Source organism: Gymnoscopelus braueri (assembly GCF_963280865.1).
Source record: "Gymnoscopelus braueri genome assembly, chromosome: 6".
NCBI classification, from domain to species: domain Eukaryota; kingdom Metazoa; phylum Chordata; class Actinopteri; order Myctophiformes; family Myctophidae; genus Gymnoscopelus; species Gymnoscopelus braueri.
Window position 1 is genome coordinate 11,760,746 of NC_137607.1, and position 26,949 is coordinate 11,787,694.

The 26,949-nt window shown below is 39.3% G+C and overlaps 2 protein-coding genes across 3 annotated transcripts in view; one reads left to right on the plus strand and one right to left on the minus strand.

The window, feature by feature from the left end:
• b4galt6 (UDP-Gal:betaGlcNAc beta 1,4- galactosyltransferase, polypeptide 6) overlaps positions 1-2,656 on the minus strand; it is a 42,197-nt gene extending 39,541 nt beyond the window's left edge. The window contains exons 1-2 of the mRNA XM_080430379.1: positions 1,883-2,656; positions 1,254-1,460 (exon numbers count right to left, since the gene is read on the minus strand). Coding sequence (XP_080286505.1) covers positions 1,254-1,371 — 118 coding nt within the window. The 5' untranslated portion in view covers positions 1,372-1,460; positions 1,883-2,656. The remainder of the gene's footprint in view (positions 1-1,253; positions 1,461-1,882) is intronic.
• Positions 2,657-6,825: 4,169 nt separating this feature from the next.
• Positions 6,826-22,953, plus strand: LOC308086628 (protein NLRC3-like). Of its 2 annotated transcripts, XM_080430249.1 has the most exons (7): positions 6,826-7,012; positions 16,822-16,905; positions 17,218-17,303; positions 18,510-18,590; positions 19,211-19,397; positions 20,264-20,332; positions 20,425-22,953. In XM_080430249.1, the coding sequence occupies exons 3-7, from the start codon at positions 17,280-17,282 to the stop codon at positions 22,293-22,295; spliced, it is 2,232 nt and encodes a 743-aa protein (XP_080286375.1). In that variant the 5' UTR covers positions 6,826-7,012; positions 16,822-16,905; positions 17,218-17,279; the 3' UTR covers positions 22,296-22,953. The 2 variants fall into 2 exon arrangements, with proteins under 2 accessions (XP_080286375.1, XP_080286376.1); XM_080430250.1 differs by lacking the exons at positions 17,218-17,303; positions 18,510-18,590.
• Positions 22,954-26,949: the final 3,996 nt, after the last annotated feature.

The window sequence follows — 26,949 nt, forward strand, 5'->3', positions numbered from 1 at the left end:
GTAGCCAATACAAATTTGAATTTATATTAGTGATAGTTAGGAACCAAGTGGACCCTTAAAAGTATGTAACTCTGAGAGTGTACAGATGTACACGTGTACAGTCTCAGAGTTATCTAAACACTTCATACAGTGTATATTGGGGTTCCAGAGATTAAAACTGTATCAAATTGTGGGTCCTTGAAATAAAAAAAAGGCTGATAATTCAATTCATATCCTTTATTCAACCAGCTTTAAAAAAAAGTACTCATTGAGATTAAAAATATATTTTTCCAAGAGTGACCTGCATGATGGCCATAGAATCACTGCTGTAATGAAAGTGGAATCCGGATGCCCATTCATTCACTGCATGTCACTAGCTGACCTGGTAACTGCTTGTTAGCCAACATGGTAGCCTAACCAAGCCCCTTACCAGAGGTACCATAGGCTATAATACCAGTGTGTGATCAGATAATCACCTCATACTAAAATGAACCCCCACCGGGACAGACAGACAGACAGACAGACAGACAGACAGACAGACAGACAGACAGACAGACAGACAGACCATGGCCTGGAAACAAAACCCCTTGCTAGCAGGCTAACAGTAGCCTCTATATACCTCAGCTGGGCCATAGAGTGCTATACATATAGGCTACATTTTATGATTAATCATTTTCCATATTGTCTCCAGACATATGTCAGCTTCTCTCTACACACTTTCTACACATCACAACGAGATCAATCCATTGCGCCAGATATCGATTTAAAGATCAGTCAGTGAAATCACACACCCATGTGAGTAATAACAACAGTAGTGTAATAACACAGTAATAACAGTGACAACACAGGTTGACAGACCAGACACTCACTCACACACACACACACACACACACACACACACACACACACACAGCTAGGTGGGCGATTTCTGGAGGCTCGTTTTGAACGATAACACGAAAAAAATAAGATCATCTCCGATATATTGAACCTTCGATCAACATCGATTTTTTTTGTTTTAATCATCAGATCATCCTATTAGCAGATCTCTCTTATTAGCCTCGGTACTGTCTATACCTCAACAACCATAAGCTAGGTTAGTTAGCACGGGTGGCTAAAGTATCATCATCATCCTGATCTCCCTGACAGATAATCCAAAACACCACCACTGTAATCGCATTAAAAATTAAAACACACACATCTCCTTAACCCCAGATTAAAGCAGCCAGATTAAAAAAGGAAGAGGGGGGGGGTTATTAGTTGAATAAAAAGCTCACCTATCCCCGGGGCCGCGTAGATGAAGTAGAGGCAGGTGGTGGACATGGAGAAGAAGAAGATGAAGGCCAGGGACGAGCGGCTGGACAGACGCAGCAGTCGCCGGTGCAGGGTCACCATTTTGGGGGGCTGGTCGGGAGGGTCGATCCGCTACTTAGGGCAGCCCCCGATCCTACAAAAACCTCGATCTCCTCTCAGACTGGCTCAGGCTGGGAAACATGATATATACACCAATAATCACTTAGAAATCACTCCAAAAATATGACACCACTCTGTCCCGACAATAGATTATGTTGCTTGGATCGCTGCTAGTTTAGGATTTAGGAAGGGAAATGGACTGTATATGTGGGCTCTGTTAGCTCTGAGAGTGAGAGTGGATACAATGTATCCAAACGGCCCGTTGAATGGGGCCGTTTTGGATACGTTGTATCCACTCTCACTCGCAGAGTTTTAAATAAAAACCCTTCAGCCTTGGCTCAAGAGACTATCAGAGATACATTGTATCCGGTCTGACTTTTGCTTTCGTATCTAAATGACTCGATCACATACATCCATGATAGTCTAGTCTTACTCTTGATCCTAAGGCTAAATAATAAACACCAGGGTTGTTCTATGGAGGCTAACAACCCACCGACACGGGCCAGGGATCGTCCTCCTCCGGTGGGGATGGGATGGGGGGGGATCAGCCTCCTATAGATAGGAGAAGAAGCCGCAGCTTCAGGCCTGGTGGTGGGTGGCGGACCACTATGATCGGTGGCGGACCACTATGATCGGGAGGCTGGGTCTGCTGGCTGAGGGTCCACACCGCGGATGATCCGCCGCCATGCTGTCTCTCTCTCTCTCTCTCTGTCTGTCTGGATGGAGAAGAAAAAACCCTCAGTTTTTTTTTACCGAGTCCCGGATTGTAGCTTTATTAGAAAGCACCGCTCATGTCGTGGTCGGGGGGTCGCCCTCCTCGTCATGGTTCCATCGGTGGACCGGATCAGGGGGGGGGGGGGGGGTCCTCGTTTGATCCGCAGCGGTGATGAGGGAGGGAGGTGGAGGTTGTGATCATGGATGGATGGATGAAGGATGGATGCCGGATGGATGATGGCTGGCTGGATGGGTGGGTGGGTAGGGGGTCCGGGGGGGGGCGGTCTGCTCTACCTCCTCCTCCCCGCACAAGGCTCCTCTCGGCCGGCCTGGGTGTCTAGCAGCGAGCCGGTGATCATGAACAACTTCTGCTTCTTCTGAGCGTTAGATTTTGCGCATCATCACCATCGTTTTATTAAAAGGTCCTCCTGGTAGAATAATGATAATATCGGTGCAGATGTGGTGTGTGTGAGTGAGTGAGTGAGTGAGTGACCGCCGCGGCACAAAGCACACATCTGCCTGTGTGTGTGCACACACCACACACTCTCTCGCACACACATACACACGCTCACACACACAGGGGTGGGTGGGGTGGGGGGGGTTAAGGTTTGGTTTGGGAAGAGATCCAATGAAATCAGAGAGATCGGGTCTGTGTGGTTGTTCCTCCTTTTCTTTTCTTTTTTTCCTGCTAGCTCTGCAGACGTTTCCGGTGGGTGGGAACAACCTCCACCCCAACCCCACCCCCTCCCGTAATAATTGGTCACCATGACAACCCAGCGGGGTGGGAGTGGACTTATTGGAAGTGGACTTATTGGAAGTGGGGGTCGTGCAACGACAAGCCCAGCCCCCTCCTCCTCCTCCTCCTCCTCCTCATCATCATCATCATCATCACATGCTTGGAGTGCTGTTGAAGAAAGTGAAAACACCCCCCCCCCCCCACACCTTAACCCCGCCCCCCTTGTCTTGCTCTAACGCCCAGAGTTTTTTTAATGCCCATTAAGCCATGCTTCAATACCCTCATGTGATATAAGGTCAACGTAGGCCTACATACTTTGTGTTGTGAGTGTAGTTGACCAATATGGTCCTTAAAAGGGATAAGCCTACAAGAAGAGTGGGCACTAAGGAAGAGTGGGCACCTCAATGTAAAAGTTGCTATTTTGTCCAAAATGTTAAAAAAAATTAAATAGTAGAAAAATGGTCTTACGTAATGTAAAGTATACATGATGTGAACATGCACGGTACTACATTATCAGACTTAAATGTATCCTTCAACTAAACGTCTTGTTTATGCCCAAAATGATTGCATATACAGGTTTTGTAGCAATTGCAGAAATATTAGACCTTAATTGTTAAGTGTTCAATCATGTTTTGTTTTTTTTACATTTTGGACCAAAAAGCCAATTTTACATGAAAGTGCCCACTCTTCCTTAGTGCCCACTCTTCCTGTTACCCTTAAAAGTCTCCCTCTTAAGGGTGGTGACCTACAGTAGGTTAAGGTTTCAGTTGAGTCGTGAGTGCTCAGAGTCAGAACAAGATGACACCAGGCAGTCACACAACAAGTTCTGAAGTTTATTACACACATAGAGGATATATACAGTATTGGACACATGACGTGACCAGAAGACATGAGACATGGACAAGAACAGAATGAGTAGGAATAGAATTATGCTTCTCGTATCATTGAGCACAGACGTCAGTCTATCTGATAATAAAGTAGTTGATTGTCATTGCGTCAAATGTATTATGTGTGCTCTTATGCAGATGACAGTGATTCTACACATGTTTGTACTGGTCTGGATCAATCAGATAAAGGTCAGTCCCATAATCATAGCAGACTTTCCTCTTCTACCCCAGATTTGAACCCAGGTTTCCTGCACAAGTGCTGACATCATTACCATTGAGCTAATAGAGCCTGCCTGCCTGCTTGCTCAGAAGATGAATTGAATCTTGACATTCAGGTCAAAATGTGTGTCAAACCCATAGAATTAAAAATAAGGTCAAACCAGAAACAGGGACGTGTCAAAGGTCATGTATCACCTAGACACAGGATCTAAATGTCTCAATAGAAGAGCAGGGAGACAAAAGTTATATAACATAATCTACCATACAGATTGGACACAATCTAATTTTATTCATAAAAACATGAGTGCCTTTAAGTCCTATTTTAAACTTTGTCTCTTCCGAAATAGCTCACTGAGCTTGCAGATCTGCTGTATTTTCAAAAGAAGTTTTGGAAACATCTGAGTACTTTAAGAATATGTTGATGCCAATATTTTTGGTAATTATTCCTCAAGTGAAATTCTGAATACAGGACTTTGACTTGCAACAGAGGAGTATTTTTTATATTGCAGTATTGCTATTTTTACTTAAGTAAATAATCTGGATCTTCCACCACTGCTTGTGGTTATGGTTATGTGCTGTCACCCCTAAATGTCACCTTGCCACCATTTCACCATCCCATGTAGCCTATCATTTTGTACAATACAATAACTACTGGCAATAGCATACTAGCAGAGACAGTTTTATTCTCTGCTTGTCCCCTCTATCTGTCTGACTCTATGCCTGTAGGCGTCCAAAATAAATTCATTAAAGCTGCTTTTAGACAGGCCTGGAATGTCATACTTTTTGGGGCCAAGGACACTTGTCCTTCAGTGTCACCAATTATTTTTTCGAGGATGCAAAGAGTAGCCAGAGTAGTGAGACCATTGAATAAAATACAATGTGATTTTGAGGCCACAGAAACAGACTCCCGTAACTCCCGTAAATATCAAGACAAAACAAACAACGATGCAATAAGGTGCACATCAAAATATGCAGTTAAAAAAAAAAACTCTCGGGTGCCTGCTCACCACCGTGGAGGTTGTGGGTTCGAATCCATCGTGGCGCATCGGGCTTTGTCAACTGTGTACAGTATACACGAACACAATTGGCCCGTGTTCAGGGGGGGAGGGATAATTGTCACTGTACGTAATCCTACCTGTCAGCAGGGAGTGTTGTGCGGGAGGAGTAGGACGGAAGCTCTATGTTCTCCCGGTGGGGGCTCCTCACTGTCAGGTGAGTCAGCAGTGACAACACACTCATTTGTGTGGGGAGGAATCAATTGGCATAACGATAAATACATTGGGGAGAAAAAGCGGGTAAAAAGCTCAAATTAAAACTTTGTTTATACAGGTGAAATCCCAAAGATACAATGATCTCTTTTATGAGGGAGCTCTGTTTATGGTATTGCAACTGACACAAACATAAAACAAACAAACATTTACATAAAAACAGAAAGATAACGTATTAAGGAGGTGGGGAATGCGAACACGTGGAGGATGCCACTCACTCACAAGACACAGTGAAGATCTGAAGATCAAGCATTGCAACCCTGGGGGTAAGGCCAGTTGGAGAACACATTTAGCTGAGACCAACTAGAAGTTGAGAAGAGCCATGATTTAAAGAGTGATGCATTTGGTGGGGTTTGTTTGTCCATGCTTACATTCAGGGTGGGATATGCTGGCTCCAGCACAATGTTTACATTAGATGTTGTTCATGATAACATGATTTATGATAAACCTAGCACACAGAATCTTTTTGAAGACTGATGTGTGTGTGTGTGTGTGTGTGTGTGTGTGTGTGTGTGTGTGTGTGTGTGTGTGTGTGTGTGTGTGTGTGTGTGTGTGTGTGTGTGTGTGTGTGTGTGTATAATCAAGAATATGTATTATGTATCCGGCAAAATACTACGATACTGTAGCAGGTTGGTAAGGTAGACCAGTGGAGACATTTGAAGTCTCCTGGGAACCCAAACTACATGTGACGTGTTGTGAACTTGTAGATTGGCTATTTTCTTGATTCATAAAAGTTTTTTATGGATTTATGAATTTATTTACATTTTAAAGGTATTCAATTATTTTCTTTTTGTTATGATTGAATTTGTTTAATTTCTGGGGGAGAAAATTATTTTATTTTCTTAAATTTTTGAAAGTCATACAAAAGAGAGAGAGAGAGAGATTTACTCGTGACCCATAAAAGAGAACCTAAACATGGGTCCCGACCCAGTGTTTGGGAAACAATGAGGTAGACAATGTCCTGTAGAACACTGCCCTCTGGAGTTGACATGAACATGCAGCTCCTGGTGCTGAATGCTCCTGCTGTTTCAATCTGAATTTATTACTGCTGAGCTGCTGAATCTGTCTTGAGATATATACATACAGTACATATTTCATGACTAGGATGAAAAGTACTGTCTCGTCTTCTGAATGGAGCTGAATATCACCATGCCAAACACTGCATCACGTTATTACACTTCATAATTTAATAACCAGCCAGTCATTTAGACAGACCTAGAACTAGTTTAAAGTAACATTATGTTCTTCACAGGCAAATGAAGTTCATTTTACTGTGCATATATGAACTGCTGACACCTTCATTGTTTATTTTATGGCGTATTTTATGGCGTAAGTATATGACTTCATTAACTTGCAGATTTTACTGTATACAGCCTACAATATAACACTCATAATTCATAATCTGTATGACTACATTAAGAGAAACGGCTTTGACTTTGTGTTTTCCACAGGTTTTGGTAATAATTAAATATTACATCTACATGTATTCATTCGTTAACAACGGAAGTCTGTAGGAGGAGTGTCATAACCTGTCATAACGCCCCCTCCCCCCTCACTCTCTCTCTCTCTCTGGCTACTGTAAACAGGAAACAATTGTTTTTACCAACAGAGTTGATATGGATGTTCTGTGTTTTCACAACTTCAAGAAACACTTTTATTAGTGATCTATCAACTACAGATCTATCAACTACATAGTCATAGACCATGACATAGTTTAACAACAGTTCAACTACAAGACGTTCAACAACAGTCTAAAGGAACATGGAGGGACGGGAGTCAGCTGAACAAGGAAACAAATGGTATCGTATAACATTTAACTATATCGCTGTATAATATACAAGATGATTGATGGATATGACTTTACTTTTTTTCATTATAAATGTGTTAATTAAATTCAATTGTAATTGTTGTAACTGGTCTTCATCAGTATATAGTCCTGAGGAAATACCTGTACATCGTAGGGACTAGGGAGGGTGGGGTAGGCTATGTTGTGGCCCTTTTTTGCTTTTTACTCGACGATTACTAAACAAATACTTGCTCAATTATGACAAAAATGTAAAGTTGATAACTCGAATATGTCTGTGAACTGTTGGTCGTGTTAAAAAAAAAACTCAAACATAAAGCCACAATTTCACATATTTTATTTATTAAAATGTCAAACTCATAGCAAGTTTTCAGAGACATGTTTTATTTGACATAATATAATTAATTAATTAATGTGTTCCTTCTCGATGTGTACACTGTATAATTTTATTGAGGTATCTAAAGAGCACAAAGTAAGCTTCTGAACGTGCCAAAATATTGCGAGACTGTCCATCATTGACAGCCTGACAACCAAATCTCATGATACTGCAGAGCCAGAAATGATACAAGCCGCTGTTTCGATGCCTCAATAAAAATTATACAGTGTGCACATCAAAAAACAAGTGATTGGAAAACAACCTGTGATAAATGACAAAGGTCCCCATCGTTCAGAAATAGTGTTTGTTCACGAGCTGGTCTCATTGTCTGCAATGTATTTCACCGAACTTCCTATGGAGTTACATTTGGGTCTTTATTAACCAAACAAAAGAAAAACATTTGAGAGAGAAAAAATATAAACAGAGCAAAGAATAGTTTTGAATGAAAACGAATTAAAACAGCAAGCAAAAAATAATAATTTGTAAGCAAAGGAAATTATATAAACAGAACAACAAAATATTTTTAATTAAAACAAATTAAAAACGCAATCAAAAAAATATATTTGCAAGCAAAAAAATATAAGATTTGAAAGAAAATAAAAAATAATTGAGAACAAAACTTTTAAAATTCAAGAGTAAAAGAATAAGGAAAAACTGTTTAAACTACATAAAACAAAATACTTAGTAAAATGTTTGGGTAATAAAATGTGTTGTGCTAAATAAAATGTTTCTAATGTTTTTTTCCTCATTTGCGAATGAAAGTTGTTTTTTTCTGATTGCAAAATGCCTTCTCTCTCAAAACTTATGTCTTTGGTCTCGATTTTTTTTTCTCTCTCTTGGATTTTTTTGTGTGAGGGGTTAAAGTTCAGAAGGCGGGTCCTACGCTGATAGATGTCCATTGGTCACTTGGAGTCTGATTGACAGCTCCCCCTTCCTTATGTAGTTTGTTGAATGCAGGGATGGAGGTGTGTTACGGCCAGCATGGTTTTTTGATTGATTGAATTATTAGCAGTTTGCAAAAAAAACCTAAAAAACATGAAAGTATAATGCAAGGTCAGCTAAGAGTATTTAAAACCCAAGAAAGATGACTTGTTTCCATTGGGGTCCTTTGTACTCAATTCATAGAGACATTTAATGACAGACAGATATACACTACTATGCAAAACATCATAAAAACTAAAACAAAAAAAATATGTACAGTAAACAGTTTGAGTAAACAGATTGATGGAATACTTTATTAACAGTAGGATACAGAGGTACAATTGTACAATGATTGTTATAAGGATAACACAAAAAGGCTTGTTTCCATTGTGGTCCTCTGGGACTGAGGTCAGAGCTCCATCCCAGCTCTGGGCGCTACACTATTCGTTACAATATTGAGCATTTTAGGCTATTAGCAATTCAGATGATTCCCTAATGTTAGGTTTCTGTTCTACTTACAGTTTGTGATCTGTATTTAAAATTGTTGTATTGTTGTTACTGTTATAGTAGGCCAGTGGTTCCCAAACTTGGGATCGGCAACCTCAGAGGGGGTCCCCAGATTAGCTTAATGGGCAACATTGTTTTCTCTCTCAACAGTAAACAAACCAACATATACAGTATAAGTGTATACAGGGTAACACATTTCTAAAGTGACAATTTAATGACTTTTAAGACCTTTTTAAAGGCATTGTGCGCTTGTTGTTCGGCTATTTTCACAATATTTATCTGTGGAAACGAGTCAAACTAAATCTAATGCCTACAATTTCAAGTGCTTGTCAGGGTGGGTGGTCCCCAGTTCAAGTATGATTATTTTGGGGGGTCCCCAGTTCAAATATGATTATTTTAGGGATTCATAGCCTGAAACATTTGGGAACCCTTGAAGTTATAAAATAAAGCTACATTATTTTATGTTATATTCGTTATTCTAATTAAGGCAAGGCTGAAGTGACTGGCCTACTGGCCAGGCCCATTCCAGATAGACTGCTTTGGAAACGTTTCGTCTGATAGTATGCTTACTTTATGATTAAATGCCACATGCATTTTTTCAACCTGCCAACCTTAAATCCTAGCAAATGCAGTTCTAACTTAGTATGCAGAAGCACTTTTTGTTTTGGCATTCTCGTCCAGCATTTCAGTATACACAGACAAGGCCTAAGTTGAGCAGAAATCTATTTATCCAACATTGACTTTCCTATAATTAGCATAAACTGCATTCGAAGGTCAAATTAACAGATATAGCAATTCACAATGTATTCATACAACTACATTTTCAGTGAATTGTTTATTAAAAGACATTTTAACCAAAATGTGGGCTATATCGTATGCCATCGTATGCTAACCCTAACATCGACAATTAACACAGATTTACAAATGGTCTGAGTTTATATTATATTTCCCCAAATCCATCTGTGTGAATGTGGTAGAAGCTGTTGTAGAACTTGTTACTTGGGTTCACATAAACTTTAAACACTGTGACACACTTGCCATTTGTAGAGCAGTTGTAGAGCAGATTTGAAAGAAGAAAAACATTTTAAAACAGTTACACTGCCAGTGCCCTTAAAAAGTGCAATAATTTCAAACGTTAGGGAGGGTAAGTGATTTTCTTTTGTTAAAATAAGTGTTAAATAGCTCTAAATTCTGATAGTACTCATTGCTATAGAGTGTTCAGTAACATCTCTCCAGCTCTCTAACAGAAAATGCATGCTCAGGTTGGGATGCCAATTTTATCCAATCAGGATAGAGACCTCAGTCAAGATACAGAAGTGAAATTGGAAGTGATGACACAAATAAATGAGCAGACAAAATTGGACCTGAAACACTTTTAAAATGGGTTAGGGTAAGAGGTTCATAATCTGCCAAGTTTTCCTTTAAGTTTGTATCCTTAACACGAGTAAAAATTGACAATGGACTGGAGTAAGAAAGTGACAATGTACAGTTATTTACAAGTTACACTCTGTCAAAGCTTGCACCGTGTCCGAAAGCAAGTTGGTCTTAAAAGACTCGTAATCTTCAAGGTGGGCTGTTGGAAGTGTTACAAGCGCTAACAATGGGATAACAAACAGTGTGGCCTGGCCTGTGGACTAGACAGTTGTGGTCAACTATTTTGAATTTCTTTCTCTCCAACACCAGCAAATGCCTGTGTCCCTGCCCAATCAGCCACTGCATCACCATGAGCACAGAGGGTCTCTCTCCCTCAGCCGCATCTTCTGGTTGTACATCTTAGAAAGGACAAAAGATCAACATCTGAAGTAACAAGTTTCAAAGCTTAAAAAAATATACCAATAAACGTAAAGAGAGCAATTATGTTAAACTCATTCACAAGAATCACCAATAAAATACACAGCGGACCAAATATGATTATGAACGGAAACTGTATTATTTGTCTGACAGTCCGATATCCAGATAATGAAATTGTGTTGTGCTACTGACAAGATACACTACGATCACTTGAGAACATTGCTTGCCCTGTACCCGGTTAGTTAGTGGCCCCACTTCTTCTCTTTATGAAAACAAGAAACTACGGAGCTTGCACAAAAACTAATTTCACCCACTGTTTTACACCTGTAAACCTGTGATTTGACAATAAAGATGATTGTGACAAAGATTATTCTGATTCTAAAATCGGTTAAAATCTGGGTATATTATGTGCTGTATGAGTGTAGGACAGGGTTTCTCAAAGTGGGTGCCGCAAGGGGTGCCTCAAAATAATGTTTGGAATGTATCAATATCACTTCAGTTTAACACTTAGAACCGCTACTCTTAATAAAACGGACTTGAGGTGCACTGTACTAGGCTTACGAATGCTTAAGTCAGGGGTCTGAGGGTCCGTCACCGTAACCCCAAGGGGGCCCTCAGAGTTACGACGGGGGGCTACCAAATTCATGTTTTTTTTACATTAACCACTTGAACCCTAGCATCCCTGCCTACACTGAAGAGAACTTTAGCCAAAAATAGCAGATCTACAAGCTCACAGCACCTCGCACTGCAAGCTTGTAGATCTGCTATTTTTGGGAACGTTGTTTGGTGTAGAGGGAAAAAAGAGCAGACCAAGTACAGAGTGAAAGGTCAAGTTTACTAAGTATTTGAGGGCTGAAGTAGTTAAATGTCTGAAAATACACATTAACATGAATCCAACATGCAGTGGTGGACAGTAACGGAGTAAATGTACTTGAGTACTGTACTTAAGTACAGATTCTGAGGATCTGTACTTTACTTGAGTATTAGATTTTTTTGATACTTATTACTCTTACTTGAGTACATTTCCGAGACAATATTTTACTTTTACTCGAGTACATTTCTAAGAAGGCTGTAAAGTACTGAGTACTTTTAGGTTGGCTGTTCCTTTTTTCCACACTTCTGCTCTCACACTAGCATGTTTCTGGCTTCCCCCTCCGCTCGCCTCTTTGTTACATCTTGTATGGGTGTGTAGGAGTAAAAGTATTTAGTTCTGGTTCCTCAGTCATTTCTATTTTTCTCATTTTTATAGGTGTTTCTGCAGGCTTTGTATAACGTTGTGGTTCTACAAGCACATCAGTGCATGCAGTGCAGGTGGTTTCAGAGAGTTACTTCTCTGAAACAAGTTAGATCTACTTAAAGAGGCACTATGTAACTTTTTTTTAATGAATGAAATGTAATTTTGTCGAATGTGAATACAATATAACGTATACAATCTGTATGGTAGAGTATGTTAATACGATATCATTTATACAATATGTATGGTAAAGTATGTTAATACAATATAACTTATACAATCTGTATGGTAGAGTATGTTAATATAATATAACTTATATAATCGTGGTGGTTATATTTTGTCTCCCTGCTCTTCTATTGAGACATTTAGATTTTGTCAAAGGTCATGTCTCACCTAGACACAGGATCTGACATGAATTTTGACCAGATGTGTTAGTATAGGAAATCAAAGGTTGTTTGTGTGGAGACCAAGCAAGTCGACTTGTCTCTGTGCCATCTTGTTTTGACAGGGTGAAGTTCACCGCTGTGCATGTCGACACCATCTTGTTTTGACAAGGTGAAGTTAACGGTTGTGCATGTGGGTAGATATGAAACATCCTCTGCTCTCGTGCGTGTGGGCTCTCATGAGAGCAGAGGATGTGGTCACAAAGAACCACATGCCTTGCAAACAACACCTGCCTCTCTGCAACCACCATCTCTGCAGGAATGGATGCCGATTTATGTTGGGTGGGTAGGGTACTCAACAACAAGTCACACACTTCAACCAAGTTTTAACCCCTTAATCAGAAATACCTGATGAATGTCAGTTGGAAACATTGTACTCGCAATAAAATACTTTTTTGCTGTAAGTGAAGACAGTGTGCACGATCACCATTCTTTCCTGTCTCATGCACTGGCTGCCTGCTCCTATGCACCTGTCCCAGTAGATGTGCAAAAGGACTTTCAACATCATTGTTACAAAGCATCACACAATAGTCATCCGACCGACACATTTCCTGTGGGAGCTCAGCTTTCTCATTGGGTGCTCGGGCTGCCCGGCACCCACAGGATTGGCGCTAATGTCTGCAGGTCTCTGTACAAACATACACTGAACAGAGAGAATATTCTGTTTTCTATGTCAACTGTATGAATGCAGAATGAGCATGTAAGGTATTGTGTCATATCACCTGATGTTATTTATAATCTGATGAAAAAATATGTGTAATCACGGTAATCAAAACGCCCTTCATGACAGTTACTCTATGCATTTATTATCATTATTATTTTTTATAGAACAGATGGCCTCAGTTTAAAGTTAGCTCCACGTCCTAATCGTTGAAGCTGAATATTATTGTATCTTGACAAAAAGGTCACAGTTGATGGCCCTGGATCTGAGAATTTGTACCAAACAGATTGTCTTTACCACCAAAGTACATTAAGAACTGGAATATAATTAATGTGATCTGAGTGCAGCTTTGTCAGCGATGTGTCACTCATGTGTGACTCCTGTTATTTCCTCATGAGAAAATAATTCTCTTTTGAGGCAATCGGGTTCACACTGGTCCCGAGGAAGACTAAGCTGACCGCGCTTTTGTGGTGGCCCAAGTCCATCGAGATGTTTAAGTCCTTACAAAAAACTCACATTCTCTCTGGCTTTTAACAACATCCACTCCTAAATATTCCTATTTTAACTCCTATCTAACATTTTCTACCTTCTGTGTACATACTGTAGGTGTAAATGAACAATCTCGCTCTATGTCTGTGTCTCCTATATGCATGCAAGTTATGTGTTTTATACATGTTTTTGTTTTTGTGTTTTTGTTCTTTGATTTGATGTATTGCTTTTCTTTTACCTGTGCAGCACTTTGGTCAACAGACTACGGTTGTGTGAAAATGTGCTCTATAAATACAGTTTGATTGATTGATTGATAAGCTAGTAACTCCCATCATGATGACTGACTATCAGATGACATTACCTGAGTCTCAGACACAGCAGAGAATGTAAAGGAACTACTGGCAGTAGAAATGGAGTGCAGGAAGAACTGCCTCAAGCTCCATAACAAGAAAACTAAAGTATCTGTATTTAACACAGAGGACATCATTGACACTGCCGACGGGACAGTGCTGGAGGTAGTCGAGGACTTCAAAGGACTTTTACTTTTACTTGTACTTTAAGTATTTTTAAAAGCATGTACTTTTGAATACTTAAGTATATTTAAAAGCAATTACTTGTTTACTCTTACTTGAGTAACATTTTGACTGAGCTACTTTTACTTGTAGTGGAGTAAATTTGACCAGGAGTATCTGTACTCTTACTCAAGAGTACTTTGTCCACCTCTGCCAACATGACAGTGTCTGTCAAACAAGTCTATGAAGCTATCTATGAAATATATGAAAACGTTTAATCTTAATTTTATACAGTATGTATTGGGGGCCCTGCTTATCTTTCTCTGAGCTAGGGGGTCCTTGGCCTGAAAAGCGCTGAAGACCCCTGGCTTAAGTTTCATACTCATTTGGGTTACCAGAACAACAATTATGTCAATATATAAACAGTTACGCAAACGTCAGAATGTACCTGTTTGGATGCGTCGTAGTTGAGAGCCTAGCACACTGAGCTGCACTTTTAATTTACTCAATGATAATATTTGCATCACATGACGCAAAAATAATTGCAGCACATCACAATAAGAGCATAAACTAACGTTATAGATGATTGACCTGGTAACTGGAGTAGCTACATAATATACATGCAACGACATGCTGCAGGCTGGCAATAGCCGTTGGATGCGCGAGTGACGGCCACTAGCTGCACAATAATGTATTTTAACTTACTACATCTTATATCATTAAATTAAATAAAGTCGCCATAGGCCTAATATGTGAAAAAGTTAAAAGGAGGGAAGTTAAAATTCTTACGCACTGACTATCTGTCAAAGTTTCGCAGCACAAAAATCTGCTACAGCTGGAGAAATGTACTGGGAGCCGGAGTGGAATGTTGTTGTTGTTTTTAATTTGTTTTAATTAAAAATATTTTGTTGTTCTGTTTATATCATTTCCTTTGCTTACAAATTATTATTTTTTGCTTGCTGTTTTAATTTGTTTTCATTCAAAACTATTCTTTGCTCTGTTTATATTTTTTCTCTCTCAAATGTTTTTCTTTTGTTTGGTTAATAAAGACACAAATGTAACTCCATAAACTTCCGGATCCATTTTTGCCTTCCATGCGTGTCATTGGTGCCTGACTGGGCCCTACCTTCTTCTATCATAGGTTGTCTGAGAGGCACAACCGAACCCCTTGTTGTTGTTCCAGGACCTGGGCACAACCCAGTGGCGTTCCCAGGAATTACATTTAAGGCAGGCGAGATTTTTTTTCGCCCCCGCCCCCTCGCCCTAGCCTGGTAAACCCTCCCTCCGGAAATCTCATTTCTAAATAGAAATGAGATTTCCGGAGGGAGGGTTTACCAGGCTACCCTCGCCCCCCTTCGGAGTACTCGGGGGGAAATGGAAAATCTCGGGGGAAACAAGTTAACAACAACACTACACTGACTATAAAACTGAAAAACGTCAATAAAAACAATATGCATGTATATTAAATGTATGTATTTTTATTCTAAAAAAAAAAGCAGCATTACAGAAAAGGCGAACATGTCCTGCACAAATTATTATATTTGGTAATTAATGGCTAAAGCTGCTCTCAGAGCCCCTTTTATGCCAGGTGAGTACAGGTGATGGCCCAGACCCCCACACCTGGCATTCCTGGCACCCCATGAAAACAAAGGCTTACATTTGCATCACTATATAGACGAGGGTCGCTCTACTGACTGTATGCGGTAGTGATTGGCTGCCTGCCTGCGTGACTGGACGAGGAGGCGGGCTAATGGCTCGACGGCCACTATTCGGTGGGATTTTTTTCACTGCCTGTTTTTCAGTCAGTCTTTTACTTTATTTTCTACTTTATTTTCTCATAAAGTGTCGGGATGACATGCCGTTTAATATGTTGCAGGATATTTGTGGTATTGTACGTTATACATACGTACAGGTATGTGAGTCAAGTCAACGGTATGACCACAGTGGAAAAGCAAAAACATGGCATGTCATCATCACCAAGGCAAAGGAGGGCAGAACTTCAAAGTATCCAATAATAACAATAACAACTAAATTATAATAACACTCAACAAGCATAATCCATGGAAACCCTTGATAGACAGCCTCATCATCAGACCTCCTCCTCACCTCTGATCAAAGTTAGGCACCTTTGCATCAAACTATTGTGACTGCATTCCTTTAAATCCTGTCCTGCCCTTCATTAATCATATAACATAAGTATCTGTTTTGACTCAATCAAGTCTTTTTCCATTGTTCCATCGGCATACTTTCTCATCAACATAGACTACCTCACCTTAAAGGCAGACTAGGTAACTTTGAGCCCAAATTAAATGTTTTTTTTTACATATATTTTGCATTTTCCCCCGTTTTTAAAATGTGTAGTGCAGTGGAATAAAGTAGACACTAGAGTCCATTAGTACTGTATACATTTAGGGCTAGGCCTATGTGTTTCTGGTAATATTATTGATCACTTGTTTTCCATATCCGTGGCAAAAATAAAATATTGATGGAAATGTCCCAAGCTGACATGATGATGACCCCTGGGTAGGGAAGTCGGGCCTGGAGGGTGATATTGGTCATTACACGTAGTCATACGGGCTGGGAGCGGAGCCTGTCAGCAGGGAGTGTTTGGCGGGAGGAGTAGGACGAAGGCCCTACGTCCTCCCCGTAGGGGCTCCTCACTGGCAGGTGTGTGGGGTGGAAATAAATTGCATATCAACTAAATTGGGGAGAAAAAAAGGGGTAAAAAGCACACAAAAAAATCCACAAGAAAAGACAGCATTGCAGAACAAATACAGTGACTTTAGGGTGGTCCTTCATATAAACGTATATAAATAAAATCCAAGTGTTGTCCATGTTCTCATGGGTTCTTCTATGTTTTGGACCTGCAGGGATCAACATCAACTACACCTCAGGGAGTCACCTTCATCAGCATTCTGCAGGAGTTGGGAGATGAAGACTTCAAATTGTTCAAGGTCAGTGGTAGTAAAAGCACTCTTTTTTTTCCCCTTTTCTTTTTTTTCTTAACTCATTCACTGCCAGAGTAAATAAATAAATAAATCAGCCACTGCCAGCTATTTTTCGTTTTCCTTACCTTTTCAACTAGTCACAGACTAATATTCAATAATTATATTTATTTACTTTGTTTATCACAGAAGTGTGTAAGAGTGGCATAACCATAAGGTCATAACTCTCTCTCTCTCTCTCTCTCTCTCTCTCTCTCTCTCTCTCTCTCTCTCTCTCTCTCTCTCTCTCTCTCTCTCTCTCTCCTGATCTATCAACTACAGTAGGCCATAACGTAGATTAACTACAGTACTTCAACTACAAGACGTTCAACAACAGAAGGAACATGGAGGGACTGCAGTCACTGCATGTAAGAACCAGGAAACAATAACTATATGTGATGGTGTTGTATAACATAACTATATGGCTGTATAATATACACTATAAGATATGAAATTAACATTTCTTCATTAAAATGTAACTGGTTCTGTCGGAAGTTCCCTGTATTCAGTGGTGGGAAAAGTACTTGCATGTTTTACTTAAAAGTAAAAGTATCAATACTGCAATGTAGAAATACGCTGTTACAAGTAAAAGTACGTAATTTTACATTTACTTGAGTAAAAGTACAAAAGTATTGACATCAAAATCTACTTAAAGTACCAAAAGTAAAAGTACTCATTATGCAGAATGTCCCATTTCACATGTTTTGAAAATATCAGATCTGCAAACTCAGCGCGACGCATTGTGAGCTTTTAGATCTGATATTTTCAAAAGGCAAAAATGTATATAGGCCTGAAGTGGGTAATGTATGTTTTGTTATAATAATCAAAATCTAAAAGTAACTAGTGACTATATGACGGCAAAAAAGTTATAAAATAATTGTAGTGGAGTAAAAAGTACAACATTTACCTGTATTGTAGAAGTAAAAGATTAGTAAAAAAAAATGAAATACTCCAGTAAAGTAAAAAATAATGTCAAAATTGTACTTTAAGTACAGTACTTGAGTAAATGTAATTAGTTACTTTACACCACTGCCTGAGTGCCTGTATCCCTCAATGGGTGCACGGTAGTGGTGGGGCGCATCAGGTGAAAGCCGGTATTACACTCTGTAAACAGGATGAAAACGAGGAAATAAAATGGCGTTCATGCATTAAAACACATTTTTATTGAAAAATACAGACTAATACATTGAACAATGGTTCCTAATGTATAGTTAACATCTGGGGCTACAGGGTCAGAACTTTATAGGTTTTATTTGTACATGTACAGAGAAGTACGGGCTTTGCAATAATTCTATGGCCAAAACAGGCAATGCATTTAATAATTGTATACTTTTGCTTTTTATGCTATGATTCTGACGATTATGCAAAAAACTTCAGTATCTCAGAATATTGTAGATTAAAAGAATAATTTGCAACTAAATTGGGGAGAAAAAAATTGTTAAAAAGCAAAAAAAAACTAAAGAATAATAACACCATTGCAGAATGCATACAGTGACGTTAGGGCAGTGGTCCTTCATATAAAATCTAAGTGTTGTCCATGTTCTCATGGGTTCTTCTATGTTTTGGATCTGCAGGGATCAACCTCAACTACACAGAGAGTCACCATCATCAGCATTCTGCAGGAGTTGGGAAAAGAAGACTTCCAACTGTTCAAGGTCAGTGGTACTAAAAGCACTTAAGTTAAAGTAGCAATACTACAATATAAAGATACTGTGTTACAAGTACAAGTTGTATATTCAACATTTTACTTGAGTACAATTACAGAAGTATTGATCTAAATATACTTAAAGTAACAAAGTAAAAGTACTGACGAACTACAAATGTTTTTGAAAATGGCTGATCTACAAGCTCACAACATGTTGCGTGTTGTGAGCCTGTAGATTTTTCAAATAGCCGATGTATAAAACGGGTCTTAATTGGTTAATGTATAATGAAAAAGCTGTAAAATAATTGCAGTAGAATAAAAAGTGCAATATCTGCCTCTGAGATGTAATAGTGGAGAAGTATAAAGCAGTATTGAACATACTCAAGTAGAGTAGAAGTATTTATAAATAGTACTTAAAATGACCTTCCACCATTGTTCAACTTATGTATGAGCGGCCATGGCTGAATGTGTAGAGAGCCCCCCCCCCCCCCAGCCACAAACACACACACACACACACACACACACACACACACACACACACACACACACACACACACACACACACACACACACACACACACACACACACACACACACACCTGAAAACTGAATTACTTCTTTACATTACAGTTTCATCTCCGTGAACGTAAATCTATCCCCTGGAGCCAGCTGGAGGACGCTAACATGATGGCCACCAGTGATCTGATCACGCAGACCTACCCTGAGAAGGCTCTGGACATCACAATGGAGCTTCTGAAGAAGATCAACAGGAATGATCTAGTGGAGATGTTTTCACACGCTGGGCCACCAACCAAAGGTAAATGATTTGTGGTTCACAAACATTTACCAAAAATTGATACAAATTTGGCCTCGGACCCATTTGAAAAGATGTCGTGAAAGGTACGGCTGCACGATTATGGCCAAAATTATTATCATTTTTGATCAATATTGAGATCATGATCATTTATCGCAATTTTTCAGTGAGTTTAGTGACAAAAGTTATATAAATAACACTGCTTTCACAATCATGTTGTGCTACTGAACATTCATGCTAATGTACACATTTTTCAATCAAAATAAAACTGGTCCTTATTCACCAAAATTATGTGTATTTCAGAACGAATACCAAAACGTAAATTAAATCATCACACTGCTTTCACTTTTACATTGTGCAAAATCCCTGCTAATTTACACATCTTTGCAGACTTACTTAAATACTGTTTGTATGATGGATGTGAATACAAATATTTTAACTGATATACTTTGTTGTACGACGGTGTTGTCCACTGCAAATAGCCGATCTAAGTTCACAATGTGTATCCCATTTTAAATCAATAATCGGACGATCATGTTCATTTATTTGTGGGAAGTGAAAATCGATCAATTGTGCATGGCCCTAGTGCCAGGGACTACCATATGAGAAGATTTGTCGAGATGTTTAAAAAAATCCAAGATCTAGATTGGCTATTTTATATTAGCTAAAATATAAGGCTTTAATAGCCATCATTTTTAAACTGTTTCTCATTTTGCTGGGGACCCCCTCGAACCCCCTCAAGGTCGAAAGCATTTAACTCACTTGACTCACTTGAATAAAAACTCTCTCTCTCTCTCTCTCTCTCTCTCTCTCTCTCTCTCTCTCTCTCTCTCTCTCTCTCTCTCTCTCTCTCTCTCTCTCTCTCTCAGATGTCAGAGATGTTGCAGAGTCTTCAAGTAGCAGTCTCCTAACAGCATCCTCCCAGCCTCCACAGCAGGGTAAACATTAATTTCTCTCAATAGGACATTAAAACAAATCAGGCTGACTCCAATTCTATCAACATCTAAAATAATTGTTCTGTTCCTTACAGATTTGCTGGTGAAAACACGAGAGCATACACATCCGATTACATTCTACCAAGCCAGGCTCAAAACAAATGTCGAGGAGCCATTTGCGTGTGTACCTGAAGGGACAATCCAAATGACGGATAAGAAGCTTTTTGTACAATGCTACACACGTCTCAGCGTCATACATGAGGAAGAAACAGAGCTCAGCAGTGTGCATGAGGTCACACTGATGGACCTGAAGAAAGCAGGGCAGGAGATCAAACTCAGTGAAATCTTTGAACACCCTTCTGGACAAAACATTCACATAAGAACAGTGCTGTCCATTGGTATCGCAGGAGTTGGCAAAACCTTTCTCGTACACAAGTTTGTCTCTGAATGGGCAAAGAAAAACATTCCACATCCTCATCTCATATTTGTGTTCCAATTCCGCCAGCTAAATTTGCTGCAGGGACAAAGGTTTCGGTTGGCACAGCTAATTCACAAATGCATCAACGCAACTAAATTCATCCCAGAAGAGGCTCTTAATTACATCTTCACAGCACTGCAGATGTCAGGAATCTCTAACTACGACAAGAGTCCCTTCAAACTTCTGTTTGTCCTGGATGGATTAGATGAAAGCTGCCTAAAATTGAACTTCAGCATGGACCACGACTGCTCTGATGACTTCTCAGAGTCAACCTTACTGGAAGAGCTACTTGTAAACCTAATAAAAGGTGAAATGCTTCGCGGTGCTCACATCTGGATAACCACACGCCCTGCAGCAGCCAAACTGATCCCTCCTGCCTTAGTTAACATTGTGACATGGGTGCAAGGGTTCACTGATGACATGAAGAAGGAGTACATCAGGAAGAGATTCATTAATGTCAACAAGGCTGAAAAGATCGATGAGAAGCAGCTGGATAAAATCATCTCACACATCGAGGCATCAAACAGTGTCTACACCATGTGTGAAATCCCAGTCTTCTGTTCAATCACTGTCACCGTTCTGCAGGACATATTGAGGAGAGACAAGAAAGGAGAGCTGCCAGAGACCCTGACTGACATGTACTGCCAGTTCCTATTGGTTCAGACAAGGAGGACAAAGGAGAAGTACAATGAGGAACTCTTCAAGACTTATAGAGCAGTTATTCTGAACCTGGGCAGGCTGGCATTTGAACATCTACAGAAAGGCAACCTTATTTTCTACCAACAAGATCTGGAAAATGTTGATCTTAATATCAAAGAGGGCCCACTGTACTCAGGACTGTGCACAGAGATCTTCAAAAGAGACAGTGACTGCTTCCAGGAAACCGTCTACTGCTTTGTTCATCTGAGCATTCAGGAGTTTCTGGCTGCAGTTTACCTGTTCCACTGTTTCACAGAGAGGAAGATGGAGGTACTGGAAATGTTCCTGGATGACAGATCTGACCACTTTGAGCTCAATTCCATGGATGACTTCCTGAAGAAAGCCATGCTCAAAGCCCTGAGGAGTGAAAATGGCCACCTGGACCTCTTTGTCCGCTTCCTTCATGGCCTCTCACTGGAGACCAACCAGAGACTGTTACGATTCCTGCTGGGTCAGATGGAGAACAGTCCAGACAGCATCCAGAAAACCATCAGGAACCTGAAGGAGATGAACACTGATGATGCCTCTCCTGACAGCTGTGTCACCATCTTCCTATGTTTGATAGAGATGAAGGACCACTCAGTAAGAAAGGAGATCACCAAGTACATCATATCAAAAAAGGGTTCAAAGAAGGACCTGGTCAGGTTCAGCGGATTCTATAGCTGGAAGGCGTTCCTACATCGACGAGGAATCGGCAAGAAAAAAAAGCACCGTTTTTACCCCCCCCCCCAGGGGGGGGGGGGGGGTAAAAGACTGAAAAAAAGACTGAATGAAAAAAAGACTGAATGAAGCACCTAGATGTGCAAACTTACATTTGCGAATGGAAAGCTGACCACGTCCCTTTGCTCGTACACCGAACAAACAAAATGTGTCCCTCTTCACTGAGACAGCAACGTTTTTTTTTGTTAAAAGTGTGTTTCGGGGCCATGTCTCTGCGAGGAGGCATGAAACCCAACAAACCAACAAAAATAGCCCCATGGTCACTGAACTAAATATTGGACCCGATCATCACAAGCCACACAATCTTCCTAAGATTCTCATACTAAAATGGCTTTTTTTCAGAGAGACAAATCAGTAGAAAATGTACTTTATTATGACCTGTGTGGAATGCCCTACCAAAAAAGAGTAGCCTAAAGGAGTGTAAAACCCTACTTACTTTCAAAACTGCCCTAAAGAAACACCTTCAGGAGGCTCCTTGAACTGTTTATTGTACATATTTCTTGTTTTCATACCAGTAACCTGTAAGCTGATTGTATGACGTTCTGCATAGTGGAGTATATCTGTCTGTTTTCTTAAATGTCATCATGATTCGAATGCGTGGGGATCTCATTTTAAATAAGCCATTATGCTTTTATGAGCGATCCAGTTTAGAGGACCTTGTATTGTGAATTGTACTTCCATGTACTGTTTCCATGTCTTTTCTAAATAAAGTATTCAATCAATCAAAGTGAGCGAGTGAGCAGAGATTTTGGGGTATTGGAATTTAGACACTGACTGACTGACTGACTGACTTGAATGAACGACTGTCACAGAGTGATGTAGTTACAGCATTGGTCCCAGAGAAATTGTACCGCCGGGCTAAAGTCTATCATTGGTTGGCCTAACAACTGAATAGCCAACTGCAGATTGGCAACACCCCATAGTCCCTCCAGGTTATGGGATGTTATAATTTGGTCCCCACTCCTTGAGGTGTTTTTTTTTTTCAATGTATATTTGCACGTGCAAGCAGACGCGGTGTGAGCTTGTAGATCGGCTATTTTCGGCACACAGCTAAGTCTAAATCAGGCATTTTGACGCGATCAATGCCGGCCAACATACAACATTAGACGACTAAATCAACTGTAGATTTAGTCGACTAAAACTAAAACATTTCAGATGACTAAAATGTGATTAAAACTAAATAGAATTGTATTCAAAAGACTAAAACGTTTGCTGTCAAAATGAACATTGGCCTAGAGCACAGCTTTGTTTACGTTAGCCACAGTTATCACTCGCTCAGTGCCGATCACAACAGCACGCTGAGATAAATATTGTTGAGAAGAAAACTGCTGCTAAATGCAATGTTTTTCAGATAATCATTTTAGACATTATGTAATTAACATTCTGTAGCAAATGTTTGGCTAATTGTTAGTTGCATTATCTATTCTATGTGACTTTAATGCGTGATATTCATCATGATGTAAAGGCCGGATTTAGGATTTGTTAGGTTAAGATATTGTAATTAGTTTCTTTCTTTCTTTAGAACCATGATCAATCATCATTCACACCATTCCATTATTATCAGGATAAATACAGTGGATAATTGATTGAAACGCTTGTTTCCTGGTTTGTGGCTCCAGTTAGAACCTCATATCCAGAACATAATGTAACATTGTAACATCATGTTTGATAATGACAAGTTATTATAGTTTTGTATTTTTCATCCATTTTCTTTTTATTTGTATTTTTGTTTAGTTAGTATTTTTAGTGGGTTTGCTAATTTAGTTTATTTTTTATTATTTGAAAAGACTTGAATTTAGTTTAGTTTTAGGGTTAGTTTTACTTATTTGTTTTATTGTTTATTGTAATATGGGGTAGTCAGGGGCAAGATTTAGGGTAAGTGATTTTCTTTGGTCAAAATAAGTGTTAAATAGCTTTATATTCTGATAGTACTCATTGCTATAGAGTGTTTGTTCAGTAACTGGAGTCTCCATGTCTCTCCAGCTCTTTATTTAATCCAACCAGGATAAAGACTCAGTCAGGATTCAGATTAAACAAGTGAAATTGGAAGTGGTGACACAATACATTGTCACCTACCTGAAAATGTATTTTCTGTTTATTAAAGAGCTGAAGAGACAGGGAGACCCATGTGACTGAACAAACACTCTATAGCAATGATTACTATCAGAATATAGTGCTTTAACCTTTTAATACAAAACTTTATTTTAACCAAAGAATATCACTTACTCTACCTTTAATTTGTTACTGTTTTCTATACACAATGTTACTAATAACTAAAGTTTTTTCAAGTACAATATTTAACTCTAAGATGTAGTGGAGTAGAAGTATAGCCTAAAGCACGGGTCTTCAACTGGGGTTCCGGGAGCACAGCAGATCTACAACAAGCTCACAACTCAAGCTCAAGCAAACCCAACACAAGATCTACTATTCACAGCAAAAAGGTTTGGAGCAGAGGGACAAAAGAGCAGACAAAGTACAGAGCCAAAGGGCATGTTTACTAAGCATTGAGGGTTTAAGTGGTTAAATGTCTGAAAATACACATTAACATGCAATTCAACACAATAGATAAGATAATGTGCAAACAAAAATCATGAATTTACCCAACATTGATGATAGTGCTGTCAAACAAGTCTATGCATTTATCTATGAAAGTCAAACACAATTTGATACAATGGACAAAAATGACATGCTGAATTAAATTAAAAATACCTCAACATTTTACCCATAAGCAGCACCTGAGTAAATGTACTTTGTTACTTTCCACCACTGGGAAATAGTACGTACAATGGTTGCAATGTACAGACTGTTGGATGTCAGTTGTTTAGTTGGCTGTGTGCATACTGTCTTAACTTGTAATGTGTAATGTGACGTAGTAGTAGACCAAGTATATCGTTGTTGCCGGGCAGAAACCTCTTATCTCCATATTTTAACTTTGGGTGTTTTTTCGTAAATTACCCTCCTACTTGATCACACTACAGCGTCACACAAGCTTGCGACGCATTTTGAGCTTGTAGATCTGCTGCTTTTGCCAATTTTGAATTTGAATCCTGAAAAGTAACAGTTTTGGACATATGATGTGTCCACCCGATGGAGACGATATATTCAAGTAAATATAGTATTCAAAAGTACAAATTACAAAGTACATTTTCAGAAATTGTCAGAAATAGTGAAAATAGCAGATGTACAAGCTCACAGTGTGTCGTGCTGTGGCGTGTTGTGAGCTTGTAGATCGGCTATCTTCACTATATTTTAAATAGGGCTTAAAGGGATACTTCACTCTCGGGCCGGGGACACATTTAAAAAAATTATTAAAAATAAATGAAAAAAGTTATGGAAAATTCATGGCCCCCTCACACATTAGTAGGACACTCTAATGCGTGAGGGGGCCATGAATTTTCCATAACTTTTTTCATTTATTTTTAATATTTTTTTTAAATGTGTCCCCGGCCCTAAAGTGAAGTATCCCTTTAAGAGGTTAATTCAAATTCCTTTTAGTTTCAGTCATATTTTAGGCACCTGAAATGTTTTAGTTGTAATTTAGTTAGTTGACTAAAATGTATTTTGGCAGACCTTGATGGCGTCCTAATGCCTGATTTGTAGCCTTGGTGCAATGCTGAACATGACAACAATGTTGAACATTAAAAACATCTTAGACAAGGAAGTGGATGAATGGAAGGAGATGAATTGAGTGCTAATAGAGAAGTATAGAGATATGAAAAATGAGATGATGAAAATGGAAAAGAGGATTAAAGACATCTGTCATTAAATGTTTTGATGAATTGAGTACAAAGGACCCCAATGGAAACAAGCCATAGTGCTTTCTTGGGTTTAAAATCCTCATAGCAGACCTTGTATTGAACTTTACTTTCCTGTGCTTTTTTTTTTGCAAACTGCCAATAAAGTATTCAATCAATCAATCAGGAAGAGAGGACGACTCGAGAGCTTAAGATCCAGAAAATGGAAAGGTCGTTGCAAGAAGTGGAAGCAGATAGAGGAGAAAAGGAATGGCCGACTGCTATTGGGCCAAGAAAGAGCATATCTACAAGCTAACGTGTCGCAACGCGTAGCTTGTAGATCTGTTCGTTATGGCGAGCGACACTGTCGAATTGCAGTATATAGAATTGTACACCTGTAAGGGTCCATTTGTTGTGAACCAGCAGTTTATAGCTCCTATCAACTCCAGATCTTATCAGGCCACAACTGTTGGAATATACTGTGGAGGTGATTTGTTGTGTTCTTGGAAGATACAGTATTTAAAGGCCAGTAAACGATTTTGAATTGTGTGTTTTTGAAATATGTAACAAATTGTATAATGCAAGTCAATGAAAGACAGAAACCTTGTCCAAATATGGAGTTTGTCAGTTTTTGTCAATATGATGTCAGTCTTTCCCAAAGCTCACACGCAGCACCCCTCTGCCACGCCAGGTGCCACCTCATTACCTTATTACACACTTTTTGGATTTGGAAATACACTCTGAGAGCACACACTGACTCTGAGTGAAGCCTGATTTTCCAAAACGTCTGATTGAGTCAAACGTCACAAGGGGGTGTGAGGACGTGTCTGTTTGGAGATAGTACGACGTTTTAAATATGTTTCACAAAATCATAACTTTTTGGGTCGTCATGATTGTCAAAGATTGAATACTGTGTATTACGGTTTTACAATGTAAACATATGTGAGGAGCTTATACTGTAGGTTGACTATTTTAGCTATTCAGTCTAT

Excerpts from the sequence above, each read along its gene's own strand:
- LOC308086628 (XM_080430249.1), top strand. The coding sequence starts at position 17,280 with ATGGAGGGACTGCAGTCACTGCAT. Across the intron at positions 17,304-18,509 it reads AGGGACTGCAGTCACTGCAT|GGATCAACCTCAACTACACA; the intron begins GTAAGAACCAGG and ends TTGGATCTGCAG. Across the intron at positions 19,398-20,263 it reads CGCTGGGCCACCAACCAAAG|ATGTCAGAGATGTTGCAGAG; the intron begins GTAAATGATTTG and ends TCTCTCTCTCAG.